At 39.0% G+C, this 22,851-nt stretch overlaps 1 protein-coding gene across 7 annotated transcripts in view; it reads left to right on the forward strand.

Moving 5' to 3' along the window:
* Positions 1-22,851, forward strand: part of MAPKAP1 (MAPK associated protein 1) — a 241,452-nt gene that overhangs the window by 15,271 nt on the left and 203,330 nt on the right. For 6 of the 7 annotated variants that reach the window (XM_059073087.2, XM_059073088.2, XM_067040722.1 and 3 more), the window contains 2 exons: positions 14,461-14,788; positions 17,269-17,358. The exons of the other annotated variant lie outside the window; for it this stretch is intronic. In XM_059073087.2, the coding sequence (XP_058929070.1) occupies positions 14,530-14,788; positions 17,269-17,358 (349 nt within the window). In that variant the 5' untranslated portion in view covers positions 14,461-14,529. The remainder of the gene's footprint in view (positions 1-14,460; positions 14,789-17,268; positions 17,359-22,851) is intronic. 7 annotated transcript variants of the gene reach the window in all.

The raw sequence follows: 22,851 nt of genomic DNA on the forward strand, positions 1-22,851 counted from the left end.
CCCACTTATAGATGAGGAAGTGGAGGCACAGAAATTGTTACTTCCCCTAGGTCCCATGGTGAGTGAGTGGCTGAGTCCAGATTTGAACCCAGGCAGTCTGATGCTCTTAGTTTCTCCTGTGTCCTTTTTCCCAACCTTCCTGACTCCCTCCACTTCCCCCGCCTCCAAAGGTTAGTTACCTTCTCCCTGCTACTGCAATAACCTATGCATGGCCTGATGTTCATCTGCAGTTCATAGGACAGATCGGGGGCACATTTTATTTTAAACATTTTTGAACAAGGAGCCAGCATTATAGACTATTTAATTGCCTGCTCCCTTTTGCCCCTATCTTAAGGTGACTAAGTTGGAAGTGATCACTTCCATTACCTTGATCTTAGTCACCTCTGTGAAGCCTTGTCTGAGTATCCAGTTTCATTTAGATAGCTTTCCTTTGTGTTTCCGTAGTACTTTGTTATATAGAATCCTCCAGCATTGCTCTCATCCTTTATTGTGACCATTTATGTACTTTTCTTCTTGCTTGACTGTAAGCCTTTTGGGGATAGGGACTATGGCTTGTCACTTTATGCTCCTGATTCCCAGCATGTAGTAGGTATTCACACTTTTTGAATTTCTTGAATGAATAGGTAAGTCTGACCCATATCTAGACTAGTGAGAGAAGAGGATTCAAAGTGTGATGAAATGGACTTAACCTGGAAATTCGAGGCAGCATATAGTAGCTGTTGCGAGCCAGGCTGCCTAGGTTTTATCTCGGCTCTACCTCTCACTAGTTATGGGGCCTTGGGCAAGTCTGTGCCTCGGTTTACTGATTTGTAAAACATAAATAGTAATAGAGTCCACCTCTAACAGTTTTGTAAGTGATGTAAGTGTAAATAAATAAGCAGCCTCTGGAATCAGAGAATTAATTATTCTACTTAAAGTGTATTTTGTGCAACACCCCCACCCTAACTGTATAACATTGTAGGCGGAATGAAGCCAGTCCTGCTGCTCCATCCTCATGTTTGATCCATCTGGTAATAGTGTTTTTTAAAAAGGTAATCCAGAAGATATAAAACATACTTGGCAGGGTTAGTGCAGTTTTGTTCATAATAATAACAGTTACCATTTATTGAGGTTATGAAAGTGCCGTTCACATGAAAGTACAAAGCACCTTTCACAGTCACTGAAGAATAGTTTGGGGGTTATCTGCTAGTTTAGATTATTTTATGCTGTCCTTCCTTCATTAGGAGTTGAATAAATGAGTTTGATAGTTGACAGCTTATTTTCCCTCAAAACAAATGTAGCTAGAGCAGGAAGAGTCAAGAATATTGCATCTTGGGCGCTTCCCTGGTGGCGCAGTGGTTGAGAGTCCGCCTGCCGATGCAGGGGACACAGGTTCGTGCCCCGGTCCGGGAAGATCCCACATGCCGCGGAGCGGCTGGGCCCGTGAACCGTGGCCGCTGAGCCTGCGCGTCCGGAGCCTGCGCCCTGCAATGGGAGAGGCCACCAACAGTGAGAGGCCCGCGTACCACAAAAAAAAAAAAAAAAAAAAAGAATATTGCATCTTGGGATTTGACTAGTGCTTTTTTACTTTTTGTAAGTACCCCTATGAGGTGGATAAGTAGCACACAGATGATGGCTGTTTCACTGCTGCGGGAACAGAGACAGAGGCACCTAACTCGCTTGAAGTCACCCCATAGCTAGTCCCCTAGGTAGGCTACAGGCAGTAACCTGGAATTCCAGATGTGTTTACTAACTTTAACGCTGTAGTTCTAGGAACCGGTTTCCACACATAATAGCATTTTTTAGAAAAAGGTATGATAGTGCTCACTCAGATCAGTCAGTGTGGTTTACCTTTGAGAGGGTTTGCTGCCCAAATCTTGATGCTATTAAAATCTTTGTCAAAAAAGGAATTCCTCATACCTCTGTTCTTAGAGTCTGAACCACGGCACCGTGATATAAGTAAAACATGCAGTGGAATTCTTCTGGCCTTTGAGGGAAAACAGTATGAAGCAAAAACACACAAACCTTTTTACTTGAACCCTGGGTAAACCCCCGATTACATCCTTCTCCTCCACCTCCTCCACCTCACATGTGATTGGAATAGAATTTGAGAGCTGAAAAGGCCCTTCTTATAGTTCATCCTCCCCATTTAACAGATGCAAAAAATGGACTGATGTGTAAAACAGGTTTAAAGAGTTTTAAAGAGGTAGCTTGTCCAAGGCCATGTAATTAGGTCCCTGGTAATTAGGGAACTGGAAGCCAGGTTTCCTGAGTGGTGCTTGCAATAAACTGTGTTGCTTCCCTCAACTGATGATGTGCTTAACCTGAGAGCCAGGTAAGTGGAAACATAACTATTGAGTTCTTCTACTTGGTTAAGCAAACTTGAGATGTTGAGGAGACAATAAAAGGAAAATAAATCTTAGACTGTAGCAGGAGAGCTATCTACTGAACCAGCACCATGGATAAGGGCCCTTTTTTTTTGGCCTTTTTTTTTTTTTTTTGAAAATCATGGCGCCACCCTTTGGGAACAGGAAAGATTTGTTTTGTCTGTTTATTCCACACTGAGCCCTTGCTGGATGCCAGCCACTTTCTACTAGAAACTGGCAGTACAGTGATGATTAAGACAGTGTGCTTAAGGAGCTGAGAGTTCAGAAGAGAAAACCAACCTACAGACAGTCATTATTATTTTTTTTAAAGTTTGATTAGTTTCTTTGTTTATTCATTCATTCATTTATTCATTCCTTAACAAAGCAGCCAGAGAGATACTTTTATTTTTTATTATTAAAAAAAATATTTATTTATTTATTTGGTGGCACCGGGTCTTAGTTGCAGCAGGTGGGCCCCTTAGTTGCTGCTTGCGGGCTCTTTTAGTTGTGGCTCGAGGGCTCCTTACTTGCGGCATGCAAACTCTTAGTTGTGGCATGCATGTGGGATCTAGTTCCCTGGCCAGGGATTGAACCCAGGCCCCCTGCATTGGGAGCTTGGAGTCTTAACCACTGCGCCACTGGGGAAATCCCCAGAGAGATCCTTTTAAAATGTGAGTTAGATCATATTGCTGCTCACAGTCTTCCGGTGATTCTCCTTTTTACTTGTAATTAAAGCAAAGGCCTTAGAATTGCCTGTAAGGCTCTACTCACTTTTCCCCACTCTTCAGACCTCATCCTCTACTACTTGCTTCCTTGCTGGGCTCCTTGATACGTAGTGCCAGGCATACTCCCCCTGCTTGGCAACACGCTTCCCTCAGAAATCCACATGGCTTGGTCTCTCATCTTCAAGGGTTAACTCTCAAATGTCACCTTCTCAGTGAAGCATCCCTTGACTACTTTATTTACAATTGCAGCTGTGGCTCCACCTACCTAGCATGCCCTAGCTCTCTTTTCTGTGCTACTTTTCTCCATAGCATTTCTAACTTATTGTATAATTTAATTCTGTATTTTGTTTGTCTCCTTCATTAGAATGTGAACTCCATGAGGGCAGGACTTTCTGTCTGCTTTGTTTTCTGCTGTACTCTCTGCATCTAGAATAGTGCCTGGTGCACAGGAGGCATTCAATAAGTATTTGTTGAATGAATAAATTCAACAAACACTTAGCACCTATTAGCAACAGGCAACGTGCTGGATTAATTATTTGGTAGAAGTATTGATGAAGTGCAGTACAGTGGGACCACGTGGGAGCAGCTGACCTGGTCTGTGGGATTCATCAGGGAGGTTTCCCGAGAGAAGGCCAGGTGACCGTCTTCAGATCGAGTTCTAAGTGTGGAGGAATGTAACTTGTCTTTATTGTAGCAGTTTGAGCTGTGGTTCTCCATAGGGTAGGATAAAATTTCAGGAAGCAGATGCTAGGAGTTTAACTTTGTTTAGCACCTTCGAAGATTTGAGCATAGATTTTAGTAGCAAAGTTGTATATGTATATATTAATCTTTGTATTAATGAAACCATTCGGGGGTTGGAAATTACCACAGATTTAGTGGCTTCAAACAACACATCACTGCAAGGTTTCTCAGCCTCCGCATTATTGATATTGACATTTTTGGGGGATACGTCTTTGTTGTGGGTGCTGTCCTGTGCATTGTATGATGTTTAGCAGCATCCTTGGTATCTACCCACTAGATGCTAATAGCACCCACCCCCCAGTGTGACAACCAGAAATGTCCCCAGACCTTTGCTCAGGGGAGCAAAATTGCCTTGCAATTGAGAGCCACCACATTAGAACCACTGTATCACTGTTGGTGAGGGTCCAGGGATTTCTGTCTTTAATAACTTTACAAATGATTGAGGGAGATATAGATATATAGAGATAGATAGATAGATAGATAGATAGATAGATAGATACCTTAACAGAGTAACCACATTTCTGAATCTAGAATTAAAAAATTTGAAATTGGCAATTCCTTAAACACGATGTTCATACAACAAACTGTATTAAAGGTAGAAATAAAGTGCTTTTTAAGACAGTTTGCGGGGCTTCCCTGTTGGCACAGTGGTTAAGAATCCACCTGCCAAGGCAGGGGACACGGGTTCAAGCCCTGGTCCGGGAAGATCCCACATGCCACGGAGCAACTAAGCCTCTGCGCCACAACTACTGAAGCCCGTGCGCCTAGAGCCCATGCTCCACAACAAGAGAAGCCACCGCAGTGAGAAGGCCACGCACCGCAATGAAGAGTAGCCCCCGCTCGTCGCAACTAGAGAAAGCCCGCGCACAGCAACAAAGACCCAGCACAGCAACAAAGACCCAACACAGCCAAAAATAAATAAATAAATTTATTTTTAAAAAAAACAAAAACAATTTGGACCCTGGGAATTGGAGAAGGGTTCACAGAGAAAGAAATTTTTGAGTTGGACTTAGAAGAAGAAGGTTTGTATTGGAGGATAAGGGTACATCTCACACAAAGGAAGTATCATTACCAAAGGCTGGATTGTGTTCAGAATACTCCTGGGAGTTGCCTTCTGGGGAGAAGGGGCAGATGAATGAAACTGGGTTGTAAAGAGCCCTAAATGTTTTATGTGAAGGTGAAGGGGTTTAGGCTGTTTTCCTGCACTATTTTCATTTCTGTTGTTGCCTAACAAGTTACCGCAAACTTAGTGGCTTAAAACAACACAAATTTATTATCTCTCAGTAGGTCAGGAGTCATGGCTTCAGTTAGGTTTTCTTTTTTTTTTCCTTTTTCTTTTCCTTTTCTTTCTTTCTTTCTTCTTTGGCCGCGCCACGCAGCTTGTGGGATTTTAGTTCCCTGACAAGGTATTGAAGCCAGGCCCCCAGCTATGGAAGCGTGGAATCCTAACCTCTGGATCGCCAATGAATTCCCTCAGCTGGGTTTTCTGCTGAGGGTCTCAAAGGGATGAAATTAAGGTGTCAGTGGACTCCAGCCTAAGGTCCCCATTTCCTTGTTACCTGTTGGCTGCGACCACGCTCATCTCCTAGAGGCTGCTCTCAGATTCTTGCCTTATAGTTCCATAACATGGCTGTTTGCTTTTTCAATACTGGCAGGAAAATCTCTGGCTTAAAATCTCTCTCCCGGGTTGCTTAGGATGAAGTCTTATGTAACACAGTAATCAAGGGAATGACTCTTCCATCACTTTTGCTATGATCTTGGCTAGAAGCAAGTCAGGTTCCACCCACACTTGAGGGAATAACACAGAGGCATGGATATCAAGAGAAGAATTTCTGGAGCCATCTTAAAATGTTGGCTACCATATGTACTTTTAGCTCCATGAAGGCCGTTGCCAGGTCTTTTCAAAATTTTTGCTCAGCATTTTGTCTCTGGTGCCTGGCACATAGTAAGTGCTTTATAAATATTTGTTGAATGAAATCAATGAATGGTAGCGGTTGAGTGTTACTTATGGTTTCAGCTCTTACACTGGTAATTTCACATGGAGAAGCAGTCTAGTTTCTTTGGCATTATTCATTTCTTTAGGTAAAACTGTAAACATTTTTACCTGGAATCTTAAAGTAAAACCTAAAATTATTTGTTTATGATAACAAGTGTCAATCAAATCTGTTAACTCAGAGAGACAACACCCACTGGAAAAATACTTTAGGGCTACATTGCACCAAACTGGCAGATTTCTTGCAACAGCCAGAAATGATGGCAGCTTTGGAGTTGTGGAGGTGGTGGGTAGTTAGGTTGTCTGAAGTTTCACAGCTATTGCTAATAACAATAATTTCAAATAACTAATAAACAAGCATTTCAGAACACTGGAAATACTGATTATTTTGTAATAACTGCTTTATGATATTGATTTTAGTCTAAGTTGTGCTTAGAACTTCATATGTAGTTTGGTGTTATTATTAATTATGGTTGTTCTCCATACTTGTCATAGGAAACATTTTGAGCAATATTTAGATCTTGAGTTATCCGTTGATAAAGGACCATTTTATCTTCAGAAAATCAGGTATTTCTGACACCAAAGTCTGTGTTTTTCCAGTAGACCTTGCTGTTCAAATGGGGTTATGAGAATCTCAGTATGTGCCAGTCGGTCCTGGAAACCACAAAGTAAGCAAGGCACATCTTCCTGGACTATCAGTTTTAGTGACTATATTCAAAGGTAAAATATTTTTTTTCTATTAAAACAGTTCAGTATGTTATAGGATAGGATGCAAAAGATGAGTGAATTCTGAAAATAAATTTCTTAACAGCACGTTGCTTTACGTGGCTTCCCCTAGGTTCTCTCTTGCCTTGATTTATGGTTACTCTCCTCTGCCCTTCAGGTGTGTCCGTGGACAAGTTTGAGAGGCACTGTGCTGTACCAGTCTCCCTTTAACTGGATCTTGGCAGGTGGTAAGATTCAGAGACATTTCAGGTGGAGGTTAGTGGTACAAGGAAAGAAAAGTCAAGGGCCAGGGTCCCTTTCCCTCTGTGCACAGGAGATATTTGATAGGAGAGGAGACCTGGTCTCCTGGTAGATTGGTGAGGGCCTGGCTGGCCCCAGATGGCCTCAGTCACTCACGGTGGGGGGTGGTATCACAGTAGCTGGAATGATCGATGGCTGAGCCTCTCTGCATTTGGTCTTTTATCCCGAGCTTCTTCCCATGAGTCCAGTATGGTCCAAAGAAGGCTGTAGCAGAAGCTGCAAAGTCTCTTGAGACCGAGATTCAGAAGTCCCACATTACTTCAACTACATTCTGTTGGTCACAGCAAATTACAAGTGAGCCAGCCCAGTGATGGGAGGAGCTGCAAAGACTCAAAAATCTACCAAGTGACCTTGGGCAAGTTACCTAATGCCTTTAAGCCTTAATTTAAAAAAATAATCTAGGGGCTTCCCTGGTGGCGCAGTGGTTGAGAGTCCGCCTGCCGATGCGGGGGACGCGGGTTCGTGCCCCGGTCCGGGAGGATCCCACATGCCGCGGAGCGGCTGGGCCCGTGGGCCGTGGCCGCTGGGCCTGCGCGTCCGGAGCCTGCGCTCCGCAGCGGGAGAGGCCGCAGCGGTGAGAGGCCCGCGTACCGCAAAAAAAAAAAAAAAAAAAAAAAAAAATCTATAAAATGGGGGTAATAGTAATACCTACTTTTCTGGGGTGGTAGTAAGGATGAAATATGTTGTTACATGAAAAGTACAGCTGATAGTAAGAAGCTCAGTAATTGTCATCTGTTACTGTTCTCCTTGTGTTTTTGCCTAATGAAAGCCTGCCCGTCCTTAAATGCCACCTTCTTCCTTCCTAAGCCTTCTGTAGCTTTCTTGTCTCTTGGAAAATATATTGTCTTAGTGTCTTATTTGACGGGTAGTATATTGCCTTATATTACTGTTATGTCTGTACACGACATAGCTCATCTGCTGAAGCTTGTAAGCCTCTGGAGGATGCAGGCCAGTGTTCATGTAATTTTTTGTAGGAGTCCCAGTGCCTAGTTCTCAATGATGTTTAGTGAATGAATCCCATATTATTTGAAAGAAGATATAAGCATTTGTTTTCTGTTGTTGTAATTTGGTCTAGTAAGTACTTTTAGTCAAAGTATAGAAATAAAAATGTGAAGGGAAAAATTAAAGTCTCCAGGTACAAGGTCTCACTATTTACTTTAATTAAATTAGGCATATTCACATGGAGAAGATTTTAATTCCCCGAGGGGAAAAAATGGCTCAATTTTACTCTTCTAAAAAATAAGTAAAGATTTAATTTAGAGTTAAATTGGAGAGAGTTAGAAAAAGAGATTTAAAATCAATGAAGTGCATTTTATTTTAATGGTCATTTCACTTATTTTCTAACTCCAGGGGTTATGAATTCTGAACTTTAATTAGATCAAAGAACTTTGAAATCTTAGTAAAAAACAGGGTCTGTTGGTTTTTATAAATGTACATAATAAAAAGGCTTTGTTTTTCTAACTTGTGATCATTTCTTGTTGTGCAAAATAAATGTGAGTGCTTCTATAACATTCTTAAGGAATCTTGTGTAGGAATCAAGTTCAACTTGCCTAATGCTAATACCATCAAGTCGGGGTACAGTGTGGAAAGTTTAAAAAAAAAAAAATCTTGCATCTGCTGTTACATGTTGTTAACTCCCTCAGCAGACGTTAAATCATTTCAAGTACAATAATAGTGTGGGAGGTAAATTAACTAACCATTAACAATCTTATAAATACACAATTAACATGCCAACGTTTATATGACACATTGATGGGGCAGCAGTAATTTTTGATTGGGAGTCTGCAGACCTTTGAGAAGCCCCAGGCTGTTGCTTATTCAGACAGGTTTTCACAGGTTGCAGGTGAGGGCAGCTTGAAGTCTGTCTGGCAGAGGAACGTGAGTGTGTAGTGTTTTGAAAGTCCAGGAACAACCACTGGCTGGACTTGAGCATTTGAAGTCACATTGTTATCTCAGGTCCTTAGGGAGTGAAGAAGTATAAGGAGGGCTCATTTGCTTCTGGTGGGGGTGTTTAAAGAGACAGAATGTTTTAGGTATGGACTTTGTAGCTGAAGTTGCATGAATTTCTAGGGATTTTCAGAAAGATACTTAGACCTAACTGGGGATTTAAAGTAAACCCTTCTCTGTGGTTTCAGGTCAACAAGTAGATGATCTCTGGAGTTCATTTCATGTGTAAAATTTTATGAATTTTAGTTTTGAACAATTATTAAGTGTGCTGCTTATTTCTTGCTGTTGTACAAATCACGGTTGCATTAGTGGAGGGAAGGCTAAGGGTCTAGTCTACTGCATAACACATTTACTGTCTTACATCTTTCACAAGGATCCTTGGGAGAAATTTCTCTCAGGCCCTGGAACTCAACAACAGGATTTTTTTTTTTTTTTTTTTTTTTGCGGTATGCGGGCCTCTCACTGTTGTGGCCTCTCCCGTTGCGGAGCACAGGCTCCGGACGCACAGGCTCAGCGGCCATGGCTCACGGGCTTAGTTGCTCCGCGGCATGTGGGATCTTCCCGGACCAGGGCACGAACCCGTGTCTCCTGCATCGGCTGGCGGATTCTCAACCACTGCGCCACCAGGGAAGCCCCCAACAACAGGATTTTAAAAAATCATGTTTATTATAGCTGTTGTAGTTTTCGGTTCCTCTTTGTTTTGAGAGGCTATAGAGTGGTTAAGATCCCAACCTCTTGAGTTTGATTCTTGGTTCTATTTACTTATTAGCTGTCTGGCTTTGGGCAGTTTTCTTACCTTGCCTCAGTTTTTTCATCTATAAAATGGGGATAAAAATAGTTACCGTCTTATAGGGTTATTTTGAGAATTATATGAATTAATCCATGTAAAAAGGGAAAAACAAGTCTAGCTTTTATAATAAGTTAAGGTTAATTATTATCATTGCTTTTTGCTTCTGGGATTCTCCATTCTACCTGCAGAAAATGTACATGGCGTGCACTGGCTTATGGATTCCTATTAAGTTACTTCCCCTTTGCCACTTTTCTCATCTAATTTTTTACTGTGTTGTACCTTATGCTTTTGTTTTTCTATAATATATTGCAAATAAAGTTTGGAGGGTGTATGTGTATAAAGTTATTATTAAGAGTATACTTATATTAAGACTTGATACCCATTTAAGCCTCCTAAAAATTTACTCCCTTGTTAGGGTGTGCTTCAAGTTACCACAGGCAGGTTACATGATCATTAATGAACACAAATCAAATGGTTATGTGAAGTGGTAATAGCATCCAAGTTGTACCTGGAACCACACTTAGCCTACAGTAGGAACTTAATAAATATTTGTTGAATGAATGAATGAATGAAGTATAAAAGGAGACCATCCAGTACATTAAAAATGGCCGTGTCATTTTGTGACATCTCTTACTGTCCTCCCACTCTCTGTCGTTGTCCCTTTTGCTTCCTTTTTTTTTTTTTTTCTGGCTGCGTTGGGTCTTCATTGCTGTGCTGCACGTGAGCTTTCTCTAGTTGCAGCGAGCGGGGGCTTCTCATTGCGGTGGCTTCTTTTGTTTTGGAGCATAGGCTCTAGGCGTGCGGGCTTCAGTAGCTGTGGCACACGGGCTCAGTAGTTGTGGCTCACGGGCTCTAGAGCACAGGCTCAGTAGTTGTGGCGCACGGGCTTAGTTGCTCCATGGTATGTGGGATCTTCCCAGACCAGGGCTCGAACCCGTGTCCCCTGCATTGGCAGGCAGATTCTCAACCACTGCACTACCAGGGAAATCCCTGCTTCCATTTTCAGTAAAACAAATCATTGTGCTTTGAGGAACCTGGAGTTAGAAAGTGGGAAAATCTGAAAAGTAGGACATCTCCTAACAATCTAATTATTGTTTATCTGATAGCTTAATGGTATCTATTAAAAAGCACTGACTATCTCGGAGAGTCAAGAATTGGTGACGTTCAGGGAAGGCATTCAAGGCCATTTGTAAAAGTGAAGAGCAGTATCTCTAAACCATGTGTGTGAAACTCTGTCATACATTGATATGTTTTAGTGTTTCTAGAGGAAAAAATGTTTAGGGATCAAATAAGTTTGGAATTTGGAATATATTACGTTACTAGATTCCCCCCTCTTGGAGATTCACAACATATAATACATTAGTAGTTTAAAAACTTTGAGAAGTGCTGTAATTAAACAGCAAGAAAAAAGCCTATTTAAATTTGTTTAATCTGGCATTTCACAGACATTAAAAAATTGTGGTAAAGTATTGTATAACATAAAATTTACCATTTTAACCATTTTTAAGTTTACAGTTCAGTGGCATTAAGCACATTTACATTGATGTGCCATTAATACCATTCATCTCCAGAACTTTTCCATCTTCCCAAACTGACACATACCTATTAAACACTTACTTCCCAATTCTCCCCTCGCCCCAGCCCCTGGCAAAGACTATTCTACTTTCTGTCTCTATGAATCTGACTACTCTAGGTAAGTCATATAAGTGGAGTCATGAAGCATTTGTCCTTTTCGGACTAGCTTATTTCATTTAGCGTGATGTCCTTAGGGTTCATCCATGTTGTAGCATGTCTTAGAATTTCCTTTCCTTATTTTTTAAGGCTCAGTAACTTTCCATTGTATGTGCGTACCACATTTTGTTTATCCATTCTTTACCAAGTATTTTTAATTACTGTGTAGTATTCTGTTGTATGTATGTGTCCCGGCATATGCAGTGTTGATGGATATTTAGGTTACTTTCAGATCTTCAGTATTACAATCCTGAGATAAATATTTTTGCAGTTATTTCCTTAGAGCGGATCCTAGAAGTGGGGTTGTCCAAAGGGTGTTCCTGTTTTACACTTTGGTATGTACTACCACATTACCCTCTAAAAAGTCCCAGTTTTCATTCCCTCTTAAAGTGCACGAGAGTGCTCATTTCTCTGAACCCCTGTGAGCATTTGGTTTTAAAGATCTTTGATCTTTGCACAACTGATCAGAGAAAATAACTTGCTTTTTTGTCTGTGTTCGGAATAGCTTTGTTTTAGAAATCTAATCTACCTTCAAATGATAATTTGCTGCTGTCCAAGTGATTTAAAACGTATTCTTTTGGTTGTGAAAAGTAGTTTTGGAATAAGTTGATAGTGACAATTTTGAAGGGTGACAATTTTGAAGGGCACATTGTAGAGAAGCTCTTGTACCTGTATTAATTTTTTTAAAAAGCAATTCTTTCTTTATAATCACATTTACGACATGCTCATATATGACTTATCTCTGAAACAAAATTGTGTAGTCCTTGGAAGTCAGACGGCAACATTTATTGAATTCCAGCTGTGTGTAAGATTCTTTGTTGCCAGAAAGGATATGGTATTATGGCCCCTGTCCTTGTGGAACTTACAGTCTGAATCCTCAAGTACATCATAAGAGGTGGAAAACACGTTTCCCAGGGCAGTCCTGTGGGAGTTCCCTGTCAGAACTGGAACGGAATAAATATTTGTTGAGTGATTCATACAGATTCCTCACTGTATGAAGTCATAGTGTACTAATAGAGAAGATACCTGCTCATGTTAGGGTGTTTTGGGGGCCTCTGTTCTGTTAGGATAGTTAGGGAGTTGGTGATGGAACAGGTTCATTTTCCTGAAAAAGATTCTGTTGAAGGTACCCCAGTATAGTTTTGCCGCTTTGTCCTTTGACTTTTTGGTGCCAGAACACCCATTAAATGTGTGGCTTCTCATTGAAAGCCCTTGTTTTTGCAGGGGAGAACTAATCAATATGAAGTTGAAAACACCTGCCCCTGTGCTGGTGCCTAGTTGCCTTACTTTCATGGGGAAGGTGCTTGTCCTGATTGCTACAAAGATGTTTGTAGATCTGCTGATCTGTGATTCCATGGTTCTGTTACAAAACAAATACTGTCATAACTAAACCTATGGTTGTATACGTCTTTGTGGTTATATAAGAACTTATTTTTACAAGTGAAACTTAAATGCTCCCCTTTATTTCTGTAATTTTTTTCTGATTAATACACTTAAAGTGGTGGGCTGACATTAATGTTTCTGCGACTAAATGTCTCAGAAATTTGACACTTAGAAGAATCCCATGATATTATGAAATATACTGAGTCTATATTAGGATATATAAACTTTTTGACTCAGGCATACCTTACTCACCTCTGCATTTCCTGGTAGCTTCAGTGTAAAATAAGTACTTAGTGAATATTTAAGGGAAAAAATGAAATTAATGTAATTCACTTGATCAGAGATGCTCCTTAGTCAAACTTCCTCTTAATCTCAGTATCTTTAAGATCCAGCAGGTAAGGTTAATAGAAGGATATGTTGCCAGACAAAAAATTGTAAAACTTCAGTTAGCTATAATGATTTATTAACTAGATTTCCCCCTATGTTCCACTTCTAGAAGAAACAAATGACAAGAAAATCTGGTGTTCTAGGTCTTTCTAAAAATAAATATCTTCTAGGACTGTTCCTAGGAACATATTCAGTCTACTGTTCACATTCCGTGCACTTCATAATGGTTTTAGAGGAGCGGGGAGGTGCCCCAGATGACCTGCAGACAGACTCCTGTTTCAAAAGAAGCACGCACTTACTCTACCTGCTGTGAACTTAATGAGAGAAGGATAAATTGTTGATATATTTTAGGATTATTTTAAACAAGAATTGAAAACTGAAGTTGGTAATGATATTTTAACCATCAGCATCATTATTATTAATAACAGCTAATTTTAAATTATGTACCAGCTGTTCTTTTGAGCATTCTACCTACATAATCTTCTATATATCCTTTCTTCCCTGCAATCCCCATTTCACAAATGAAGGAAGAAAACAGGCTCACTGGGGTTAAAGTTATTTTGACCAAGATCATATAGCTAGCAAGTGATAGGGCCAGGATTTGAACCCAGTTCTGCCTATAGGCCCTTAGGTTCCTAACTACTATTCTGTAATATTTTCTTTGTTGAGTATTCCCATTTAACTGAGGAGGCACCATTTTGTTCCCAGAATAAACATCATTACAGTTGTAACAGGATTCAGGAAACAGTTCTTATAATTAGGTTTCTAAAATAAGAAATTAATCTGGTATCAGACAAGTTTGATTAATAAGTTTTATTTTAAAAGCACAATACTATCTTAAATCAGAATGAAGGAAAATGTATTTATTGAACAAAATTACTTCGGTGGTCCATTTTTGTAAAATTCCTGGTAACTCAGAAAGCATTGTCTGTGCCCTTTTAGACATTTCACAACCATATGGCAGTAGGGGGAAATGTAAACTGAAATACAGTTTCATACTTTAGCACATCATTTGAGGAAAATACAGCTTGTTCCCCCATGACCTTATAAAGTAATGAGAAGACTGCATGGGAATGAAGGGAGAAAGAAAAGAAAATTTATTGTTTTAACAGTGGTTATGTGCTTTGAATGGCCTAAGGAGTTACTGTTACTTGTTTTGTAAAAGAGTAAGCCATCTTCTCTGATACCATGGAGATCTCATTGACTAGAGCGGTAGCCCCTAGAGCTTATAAGGATTTCCTTTTAGCTTGGACTTAATCCTTTTAAACTCCTAGCTACAGGGACAAATGTTGATTTTCAAAGTAGCATTTTACCACATTGAATTTGTTTGAAAAATGATTCAGTCATTTTCTGCCTTATTCTTAAATGTTGCTGTGTACATCGTGTTTCTAGGTAGGTGAGCCCGTGAAACAATATGAAGAGAAGAAAATAGCCTTTTAAGGAAATTGGCCCACAGAAAGGATGGCCTTCTTGGACAATCCAACTATCATTCTAGCTCACATTCGACAGTCACATGTGACCAGTGATGACACAGGAATGTGTGAGATGGTTCTCATTGATCATGATGTTGACCTAGAGAAGATTCATCCTCCTTCAATGCCTGGAGACAGTGGGTCAGAAATTCAGGGAAGCAATGGTGAGACTCAGGGCTATGTATATGCCCAGTCAGTCGATATTACCTCAAGTTGGGACTTTGGTATTAGAAGACGCTCAAATACAGGTAAACATTGCCTTTTAGTCATGTCTTCTGAGCTTTAAATCAGTAAACAATCTTATAGAACAATGCATAACGTTGGCATGGGTTTAATGGGGAAAGTTAACTGTGCATTAACAGGAATGTGCATGTATTACACTAACAGTGAGTCTTAGCAATCTCTCCATCTGTGCAACTGTGAATGGAGAGAGTCTCTGGAATGATGCTGTTAGAAGGAGGTAGACAGAAGAGGGATAAGGAAGCAGACAGAGAAAGAGTAGGTGAAAAAGTTGGCTATGAGAGGAGTGTTGGGTGTTCTGTTTCTAAAAAGTGACTGTGTAGAGAGGGGAGTGGACTCTTTTGTGTATCTTCACAGAGCAACTTTATTCCCAGTAGGCAGGCTACCTGGAGGCAGATTTCAGGTTGACATGATAAAGAAACTTTAATACAGAGAGCTGACCAGCCAAGGGTGCTGGTGCCCGAGACAGTTCTTGCCCTGGAGGAATTGTAGCAGGGTATGGGGTTCGGAGGGAGACAACTGAATATTTGTTAGGCCTGCTTTTAGTAGGAATTCCTACACTGGGTGTGAGATTAGAAGAGGTGCTCCTGTTTTTGATACATTACCTTTATTTAGTTGATCTCTATCCTTTGATAATTGTGGCTTGAAAATGCTCAACTTTAGCATATATCTATTTAGTCATTAGCTTTGAAACACTTATCATTCCCCTTTTCCAGCTAAAGTTTTTTGGGTGCATTTCAAGGGCAATGTGATAACCCAGGTCCTTTACTTAGATAAATTATTTAGACTTAATAATCTAGTTGTTCAAATATGACAGGGTATTCTACAAAATAATTTATTTTTTTTAGATAATCAAAAAATATAATCTCCTAATCAGTAGCAATAACCTGCTAACTCTCAGGAAAAGTAACGGCAGGATATATAGTAGAACATTGAAAATATTTATATGTTTATTTTCACAGGCCAAATGTAAAATATATGTAAAGGAGTACTGCAGGTAGAGCAGGATACAATTTACAGTGTAAAGCGTGTTAAGGTTTTGGTTCAGAATTCAGCATTCTGTGACATCTACAAAGAATAATTTGCTCTCATGATGAAAATAATTAATAGCATTTCCCAGTATCTAAAGGAAATTTTATCAAAATAGGATTTGAGTGAAGGTTTGAATATAATTTAGAATCATTGATTCTCGGTTCTCTAGTTGAAACTGACTTCCTTGCAAGTTATTGAGATGATATCTTTTATGATAGATTGAATGGATTTCAGTAGGAGAATGCCGCTAAATTGAGAGCTTTATGATTATATTACTTTGGCTGTACCCTTCACATTTATTAATTGCAATTGAATGTATTTTTCTTCCATGGAATTTGGTTAGATATAGTGACATTGTCAGAATGCTTTTGCCAGCATAGTTTAATTTTCTGGCAAGATTAGTTTCAGTGTTTCCCTACCACAAGGCTAAGGCTAAGGCTAAGGCTAAGGAATGTAAGATTTCCTATCTTGGAAGTGGTTGAAAGAAAACTCTATTTTATTTATTTATTTTATTAGCATTGTGCCAGGATAGGAAGTTGAAGATTAGCAAGAAGAAACTAATTTGAAGAGGTGACATGAGTTGTGACTTTCTTTTCCATTGTAGTCTCCGTGTGCAGCAGCTGGACAGTATTTCTTTAAAAGATCAGTTCACTGACTTTTGAAGGTTGATCAGCCAGTGGTAATATAATCACAAATGCGCAATTTTAGATGATGCTTTTATTATTGTTGTTGGAATTTCTTAAGCTAGTACTTGGATGCTAATAATTAATTAGGATTGTGAGGTATCCTAGTGACCAGGGAATTTACTTTTTAATCCTTTCAGCATATCTTAAAATTTTGTATAAGAAAAATTGTTCTTTTTAAGATTTGACTAATGTTACAAAGATACAAATCATTTATTTTACTACCTATAAACTGTTTCAGCCCACTGAAGAAAAGCTATGCTAATTTATATAGCTTTGACATTTTATAATTTTCATGATTTTTAGATAAAGGATTTTATATTTAAAACTTTAATAGTCTAGTCTGAGTTCATTTATCTTTAATTTTTGAAACGGGTAGAGTAATTCATAACAGTAATTTTATTCCTGTAATGTAATATTCACTTCAGTTCATTTGTGCATTAAAATTCCTTTAAGACCGTTATTAATGATTTATATAATGAAATGTCATATTAATCACAGAAGTTTTCACATTTTATTATTCTCTTCCATGTTAATACTATCTTTATGATCTCTATTAATGTTTTATATCCTCTAATTTCAATTATAAATCAAGAATATTTTCATGTTTTTGTTGGTATTTGCTTTTCAGGGGTGCCACCTTTAAAATTTTATGACTTTTTCCCTACATATGCAATATAAAACATCTTTATTCATATAAAGGTAGTTAATTATGTCTTTGTTTATAGTAAACTTTCATTGACAAACTTATAGTTATAATATTTCTTTTCAAGCTCAAAGATTAGAACGACTCCGAAAAGAGAGACAAAACCAGATCAAATGCAAAAATATTCAGTGGAAAGAAAGAAATTCTAAGCAATCAGGTAAATCTAAATAATTTTAATTGTTAATTTGAGATTTATATATTTAGTTTATATTATTATATAAGAGCTTTTATTTTTAATTCATCCTTTTAAATCCTCTAGGCAGATACCTCTTGTGTTTTAAGCTTTGAACTCTTTCACTTGGGTGCCTTGGCCTGCTGAAGCTGTGTGTTCTTTAGGTCTTGTCTTTTTGGCCACTTCTCCTGGGTCACAAGAATTGATGAGTGCAGGGCATATTTTGTAGAAACTGTTGTGCCAGTACCTTGTCCTTAGAGCCAGGGTGTACCTGTGATGTGGATGGGCCTCTGGATTGTAGATCCCTCTTGGCAGTTCTATCCTAGACTTTCCCTTGCCTCATTAGCCCCAATGACAAACTTTTTTGCATATATGCTAATTCTTTTCCTTTAGCTTACAGACCATTATGTTGCTGGTATTAGCATTTGCAGTATGTGTTCATATGGTATGTATTGATACATTAAAAAGCTGGCTGTCTTATATATTTTCAAAGCTTCAATCTCAGCGAGAAGAGAAGACTTTTTTTTTTAAAGTACAAAATAGAATGCTATTAAAATATTTTCTAATGTTTTACCATGTTTCCTAGACTTTTTTTTTTTCCTCCTTTGAAATAAATGTCTGCAGTCTGTCTTTTATATCTTCTTAGCACCTCCCACTACCACCCTGGCATATAATACATGTCCAGTCAATTTTCGTTGACTGACTCCCTTGCCTCATAATATTTATGAAACCAATAATACTAATGATTATCACATTAACAGCAGCACCTACCTAGTGCTGTGGTAAGTACCTTATGTGCATTACCTCCAGTGCAATGGTCTTATAAGGTGTAAGTATCATTGCTGTCGTTAACAGACGAAACAGAGGGTCACAGAGACTTAACTTGCTAAAGTTACAAGGCTAGGAAGTGGTGCTGCAGTCTGCACCTAAAGGCCAATCTCTTTCTGCTAAACCATGTCATATAAAGTGGTTATTGCTTTCTCCTACTGTAATTGTAAACCCAGGAGTGTTCAATGGGTATGATTTTCTTAATGATTGCTTCTAAATAACGACTGTTTAGAATGAGAAATCCACTTCTTTCTCTTTTTTTATATCTCACTTCCATGACTTCCTATGGTTCTTCTTGAATGTCTTTTTAGTTTTGCTCTTGATACTTTAAAAATCTCTCCAGGCTGGCCTTTTCTGTTGATCTAGTTAATACTTCTCTCTGTTATTTTTAGCATAAACTGGAAAACCCTTATATCATTTATTTTGTCCACTTTCTTCAATATTTTTGTATATCTTAATGTTTTTCCTATTTATCTCTCCTTAATGAATTCAGAGCCGGTTTAATAAGCCCATCTCTCCAGCTACCCTTTGTTTTGCCTTCTTCACTGCCATATCTTAAAATGATCATAAATAAATAAATTAATTAATAGAGTAGAGCATCTCAAATGTATCTTCATTAACCCCTTTCACAATGTGAGAAGTCATTTCTTCCACCTAAATTTTGATGCATCTAATAAGTTTTGGTACTCCCCTGCCCACTCCTTAAAGTCTAATCCACTTTAACTTTTGTTCAGTGTTTCACAGAATGTGCTGGAGGAACAAGTAGTCCCCTGTTGGCTTTCATTTTAACCACACTGTCCGTTATGTATATCTGCTTCTCTCTCCCTCAGTTTCCTTCCCTTTATTTCTGTCTCAGAGATTTCAGTAATTGACGCTGTGATCTTATTTCTGGAAGAGCTCCTTAATGTGCCTGCCCATGCTTTGAGATGTTGACCTTGATTCTGGCCAGACCAGTAGCCTGCCTGGTGGTTACTCCTGATGGTTAGAGTGAACCTCGTCAATGCACAGAAGAATGCCTTTGAATTTTCTGTTAAGCTGGGTTCTGTCATTACCACAGACTGGCACTCTGGTTATCCTGCAATGTGTTAGACAAGTGGAGATCACAGTCCACTAAACATCTACCTGGCAAATGGATCAGCCATTCTGTTTTCACACATCTCTCAAATACATACTCTCTTTTGGCAAGAAATGAATCATTTTGATATTAATTGGGAATTTTGGCTAGGTAATCATTCATTCATTTCCTCATTCTTTTTCTGCTAATTACATTTTGTTAAAAATCCTTTCATCTGTTTTTTATCTTTGTTTTATTTCATTCCCCACTAGAAGAATCATCATTATGAATATGATGACCTCCCATGGAATGTTCTTTTGCCACAGTTATTCTATCTACTACATCCAGTTTATTCTTTAAGACACTGCCTAAGTGCTTCTTTTTCATGGAGGAGTTAGAAGGGATCTTAGAAACCATCTGGTCCATACCTCGAAGTTCTTTATGAACCTACTGACCCATATGCCATGAGACCACATGGTAAATGTAATACCTTATAGTAAGATTGTTTTAGTATTTCTGTAACTAAAACTGCATGGATAAACGTGAAGACGATGTCATTGGAAGACAGCTTTGTCAGGAATAATCTCAAATCAAAGACTAGTATTTTAAATTTTATTGTTTTAAAATGGTGTTGGTATATTATTGACAAAATTAGTTATTATTCTTACTTATTGAGTCATTTAACAAGTATTTCTTCTACAACTTCTGTGTGCATAGTAATTCTGTGCTAGGTGCTTTGGGGAATACCTGATTCCTGTCCTTAAGAAGTTTGAAGTCTAATTGGAATTCAAGGCTATTTATATGTGAAGTTAAATAATAACTTAAAACAATAATGTAGTTTTTATCAGTTACTTATGAATATTCCTGAAGTTTTCTTATTATAACTTCTATTATTGGTTTCTTAAGACAACAGTTCCCAGATACAATGGCTGTATAAAAGTCAGAAATACATCCAAAAGTGCATGTTATAATGACATTCTGTATACATTTCTAGGCCCTGTCTGTGTAATTCCTGATTCAGTAGGTAGAGGTTGGGGTCCACAAATCTATATTTTTCAGAAGCTCACTGGGTGATTCTGATGGGTAACTAGCTCTGAGCACCACTGGATTATAATATGCTAGCCACTAACTTTACTTCATCTTCATGAAAGTAGAGCAGATTACCTGTTAATATTTCTATATTATTGGTGAGAAAACTGGAGGACAGAGGCGCTAACTAACTTTCCCAATTTACTTACTTAGAAGTCGTGACAAAGTCAGAATTCTTCTCCTGGCCAATCTGATCCCAACACTGTAATCTCTGCACTGTGCTCCATTCTCTCCCAGACCATAGGCAGAAAGGAGCTGCTCCTGGAGCTTTGAATATTGAGGAGTCTTTGGGGTTCCCTTGTACCTTTCTTTCTCTGTGTGTCAGCTACAGCCAGTGTTCGGGAACGTTACCAAAGCTTCTATATTAAAAACTTTCAGTTGCAAATAATGAAAAGCAAGTGAAGTCAAAGTTGGAGAGCAGCTTGAAGTTGAGCAAGTCAAGAAGTATAGCTGTACCTTATGAATGGCTTAGAACCAGGAGGAAGGGCTCTGTGACCTTTTCCAGTCTTATCTCTGCTTTTTTGTGACCATCTGCTCTCTCCTTCCTCCTCCCATTCTGCTCCCTGTCCCCACAACTACTTTCTCTGCTTTTCTGATCCAGAGTTATTCATTCAACAAGTATTTATTTAGCTCCCACAGGATGCAAAGGCAGTTATGCACTATTACAGGCCTATAAGGTAGAGCAGTGAACAAGACAAAGTCCCTCCCCTCGTGGAGGTTGTTGGGGAGAAAGGCAGTTAAACGAACGTAGGAGGTCAGGTGTCAGAATGGGAGAAGTGGCATAGAAAACAATATCCCCCAACTAAGATGGATAGGGAATGCCAGGCATGGGATCTTGCTGTTTTATATAGGGTGATCAGGGAAGGTCTCGTTAGGAAGGTGGTGGATGAGCAGAGATCTGAAGGAAGTGAAGGAGTGAGCCAGGCAGATACTGGGAGATGAGTGTTCTAAGATGAGGGAACAGCAAGTTCAAAGGTTCTGTGGCAGAAGTGTGACTGATGTACTTAAGGAGTAGCAAGGAAGGATGCTTGTTGGTTAGAGTCGAGTAAGCAAGGGAAGGAGTGGGGTCAGAGAAGTAAGCAGTGGGAGACCTGATCATGCACAGTCCTATAAGGACCCTGGGTGAGGTGATTTGATCAGAGTACTGATATGATGTGTGACTTACTTTTTTTTTTTTCTTCCTAGCTTGAATTTCCTTTAAAACAACTATTTATTATAAAAATTTTCAAACACAAAAACAAAGAAAAAAAATTTTCAAACATATACAGAAGTAGAGAGAATGGTGTCACGAACCCCACGTGCCCATCACCCAGCTTCAGCAGTTAGCAATGTATGTTTCGTCTTGCGTCATTTAGACATTCACCTCCCCTCCCCTCCTAGATTATTTTTAAGCAAATCCCAGCTATCATATAATTGCATACCTAAATACTTACGTGTTTGTTTATTTATTATTTATTTTATTTTTGGCTGCATTGGGTCTTCATTGCTGGTGCAGGCTTTCTCTAGTTGTGGCGAGCGGGGGCTACTCTTCATTGTGGTGCGTGGGCTTCTCATTGCGGTGGCTTCTCTTGTTGCGGAGCACGGGCTCTAGGCACGCGGACTTCAGTAGCTGTGGCACGCAGGCTCAGTAGTTGTGGCTCATGGGCTCTAGAGCGCAGGCTCAGTAGTTGTGGCTCATGGGCTTAGTTGCAGCGCACGGGCTTAGTTGCTCCACGGCATGTGGGATCTTCCCGGACTAGGGCTCAAACCTGTGTCCCTTGCATTGGCAGGCAGATTCTTAACCACTGTGCCACCAGGGAAGCCCTGTGTGTTTTTTAACATGTAATAAAACTGCACTACCACTATCCTCCAAAAATTAGTAGGAATTCTTTACTATTATCAAATATTTTCCTGATTGTCTCAATTTTTTTTTTCTTTCTCCCCCCCCCCCCATTTTGTTTGTTCAGGTCTAGATCTAAGGTCCACACCTTACTTTTGGGTAATATGTCTCATTTCCTTTTTAATCTATAGATTCTCTTTCACTTTTTATTCTTGTAATTTATTAGTTGAAGAAACTGGGTCATTTGTCCCGTAGTATTTCCTACATTCTGGCTTTTGCTAATCATATCCCCATGGTCTCATTTAATATGTTCCTCTGTCCTCTATTTCCTATAAACTGGTGGTTAGATCTACAAAATTGCTCAGATTGAGTTTGATTTTTGGTAAGAATACTGTGTACATGCTGATCTTTATTTCCTATTGCATCATTTTAGGAAACATGGAATGTCTTACTGTGTTTTTTGTGACAAGGTTGATGGTGGAATCAGGCGTTATCCATCCATTATTAAATTACTCCCATCAGCTTTTCATCTGATAGTTTTCGTGGCCATTAATGAGTATCACCTAGATTCATTATTTCATTAAGAGGTGTGAAATAGTGATTTCTAATTTTATCAACTTGTTTTATATAAAGAAGTTTCCCTAATCTATTATTTGGCTATCCTCAGGTATAGCCCCTACAAGAACAG

Source organism: Kogia breviceps, chromosome 8 (assembly GCF_026419965.1).
Source record: "Kogia breviceps isolate mKogBre1 chromosome 8, mKogBre1 haplotype 1, whole genome shotgun sequence".
NCBI classification, from domain to species: domain Eukaryota; kingdom Metazoa; phylum Chordata; class Mammalia; order Artiodactyla; family Physeteridae; genus Kogia; species Kogia breviceps.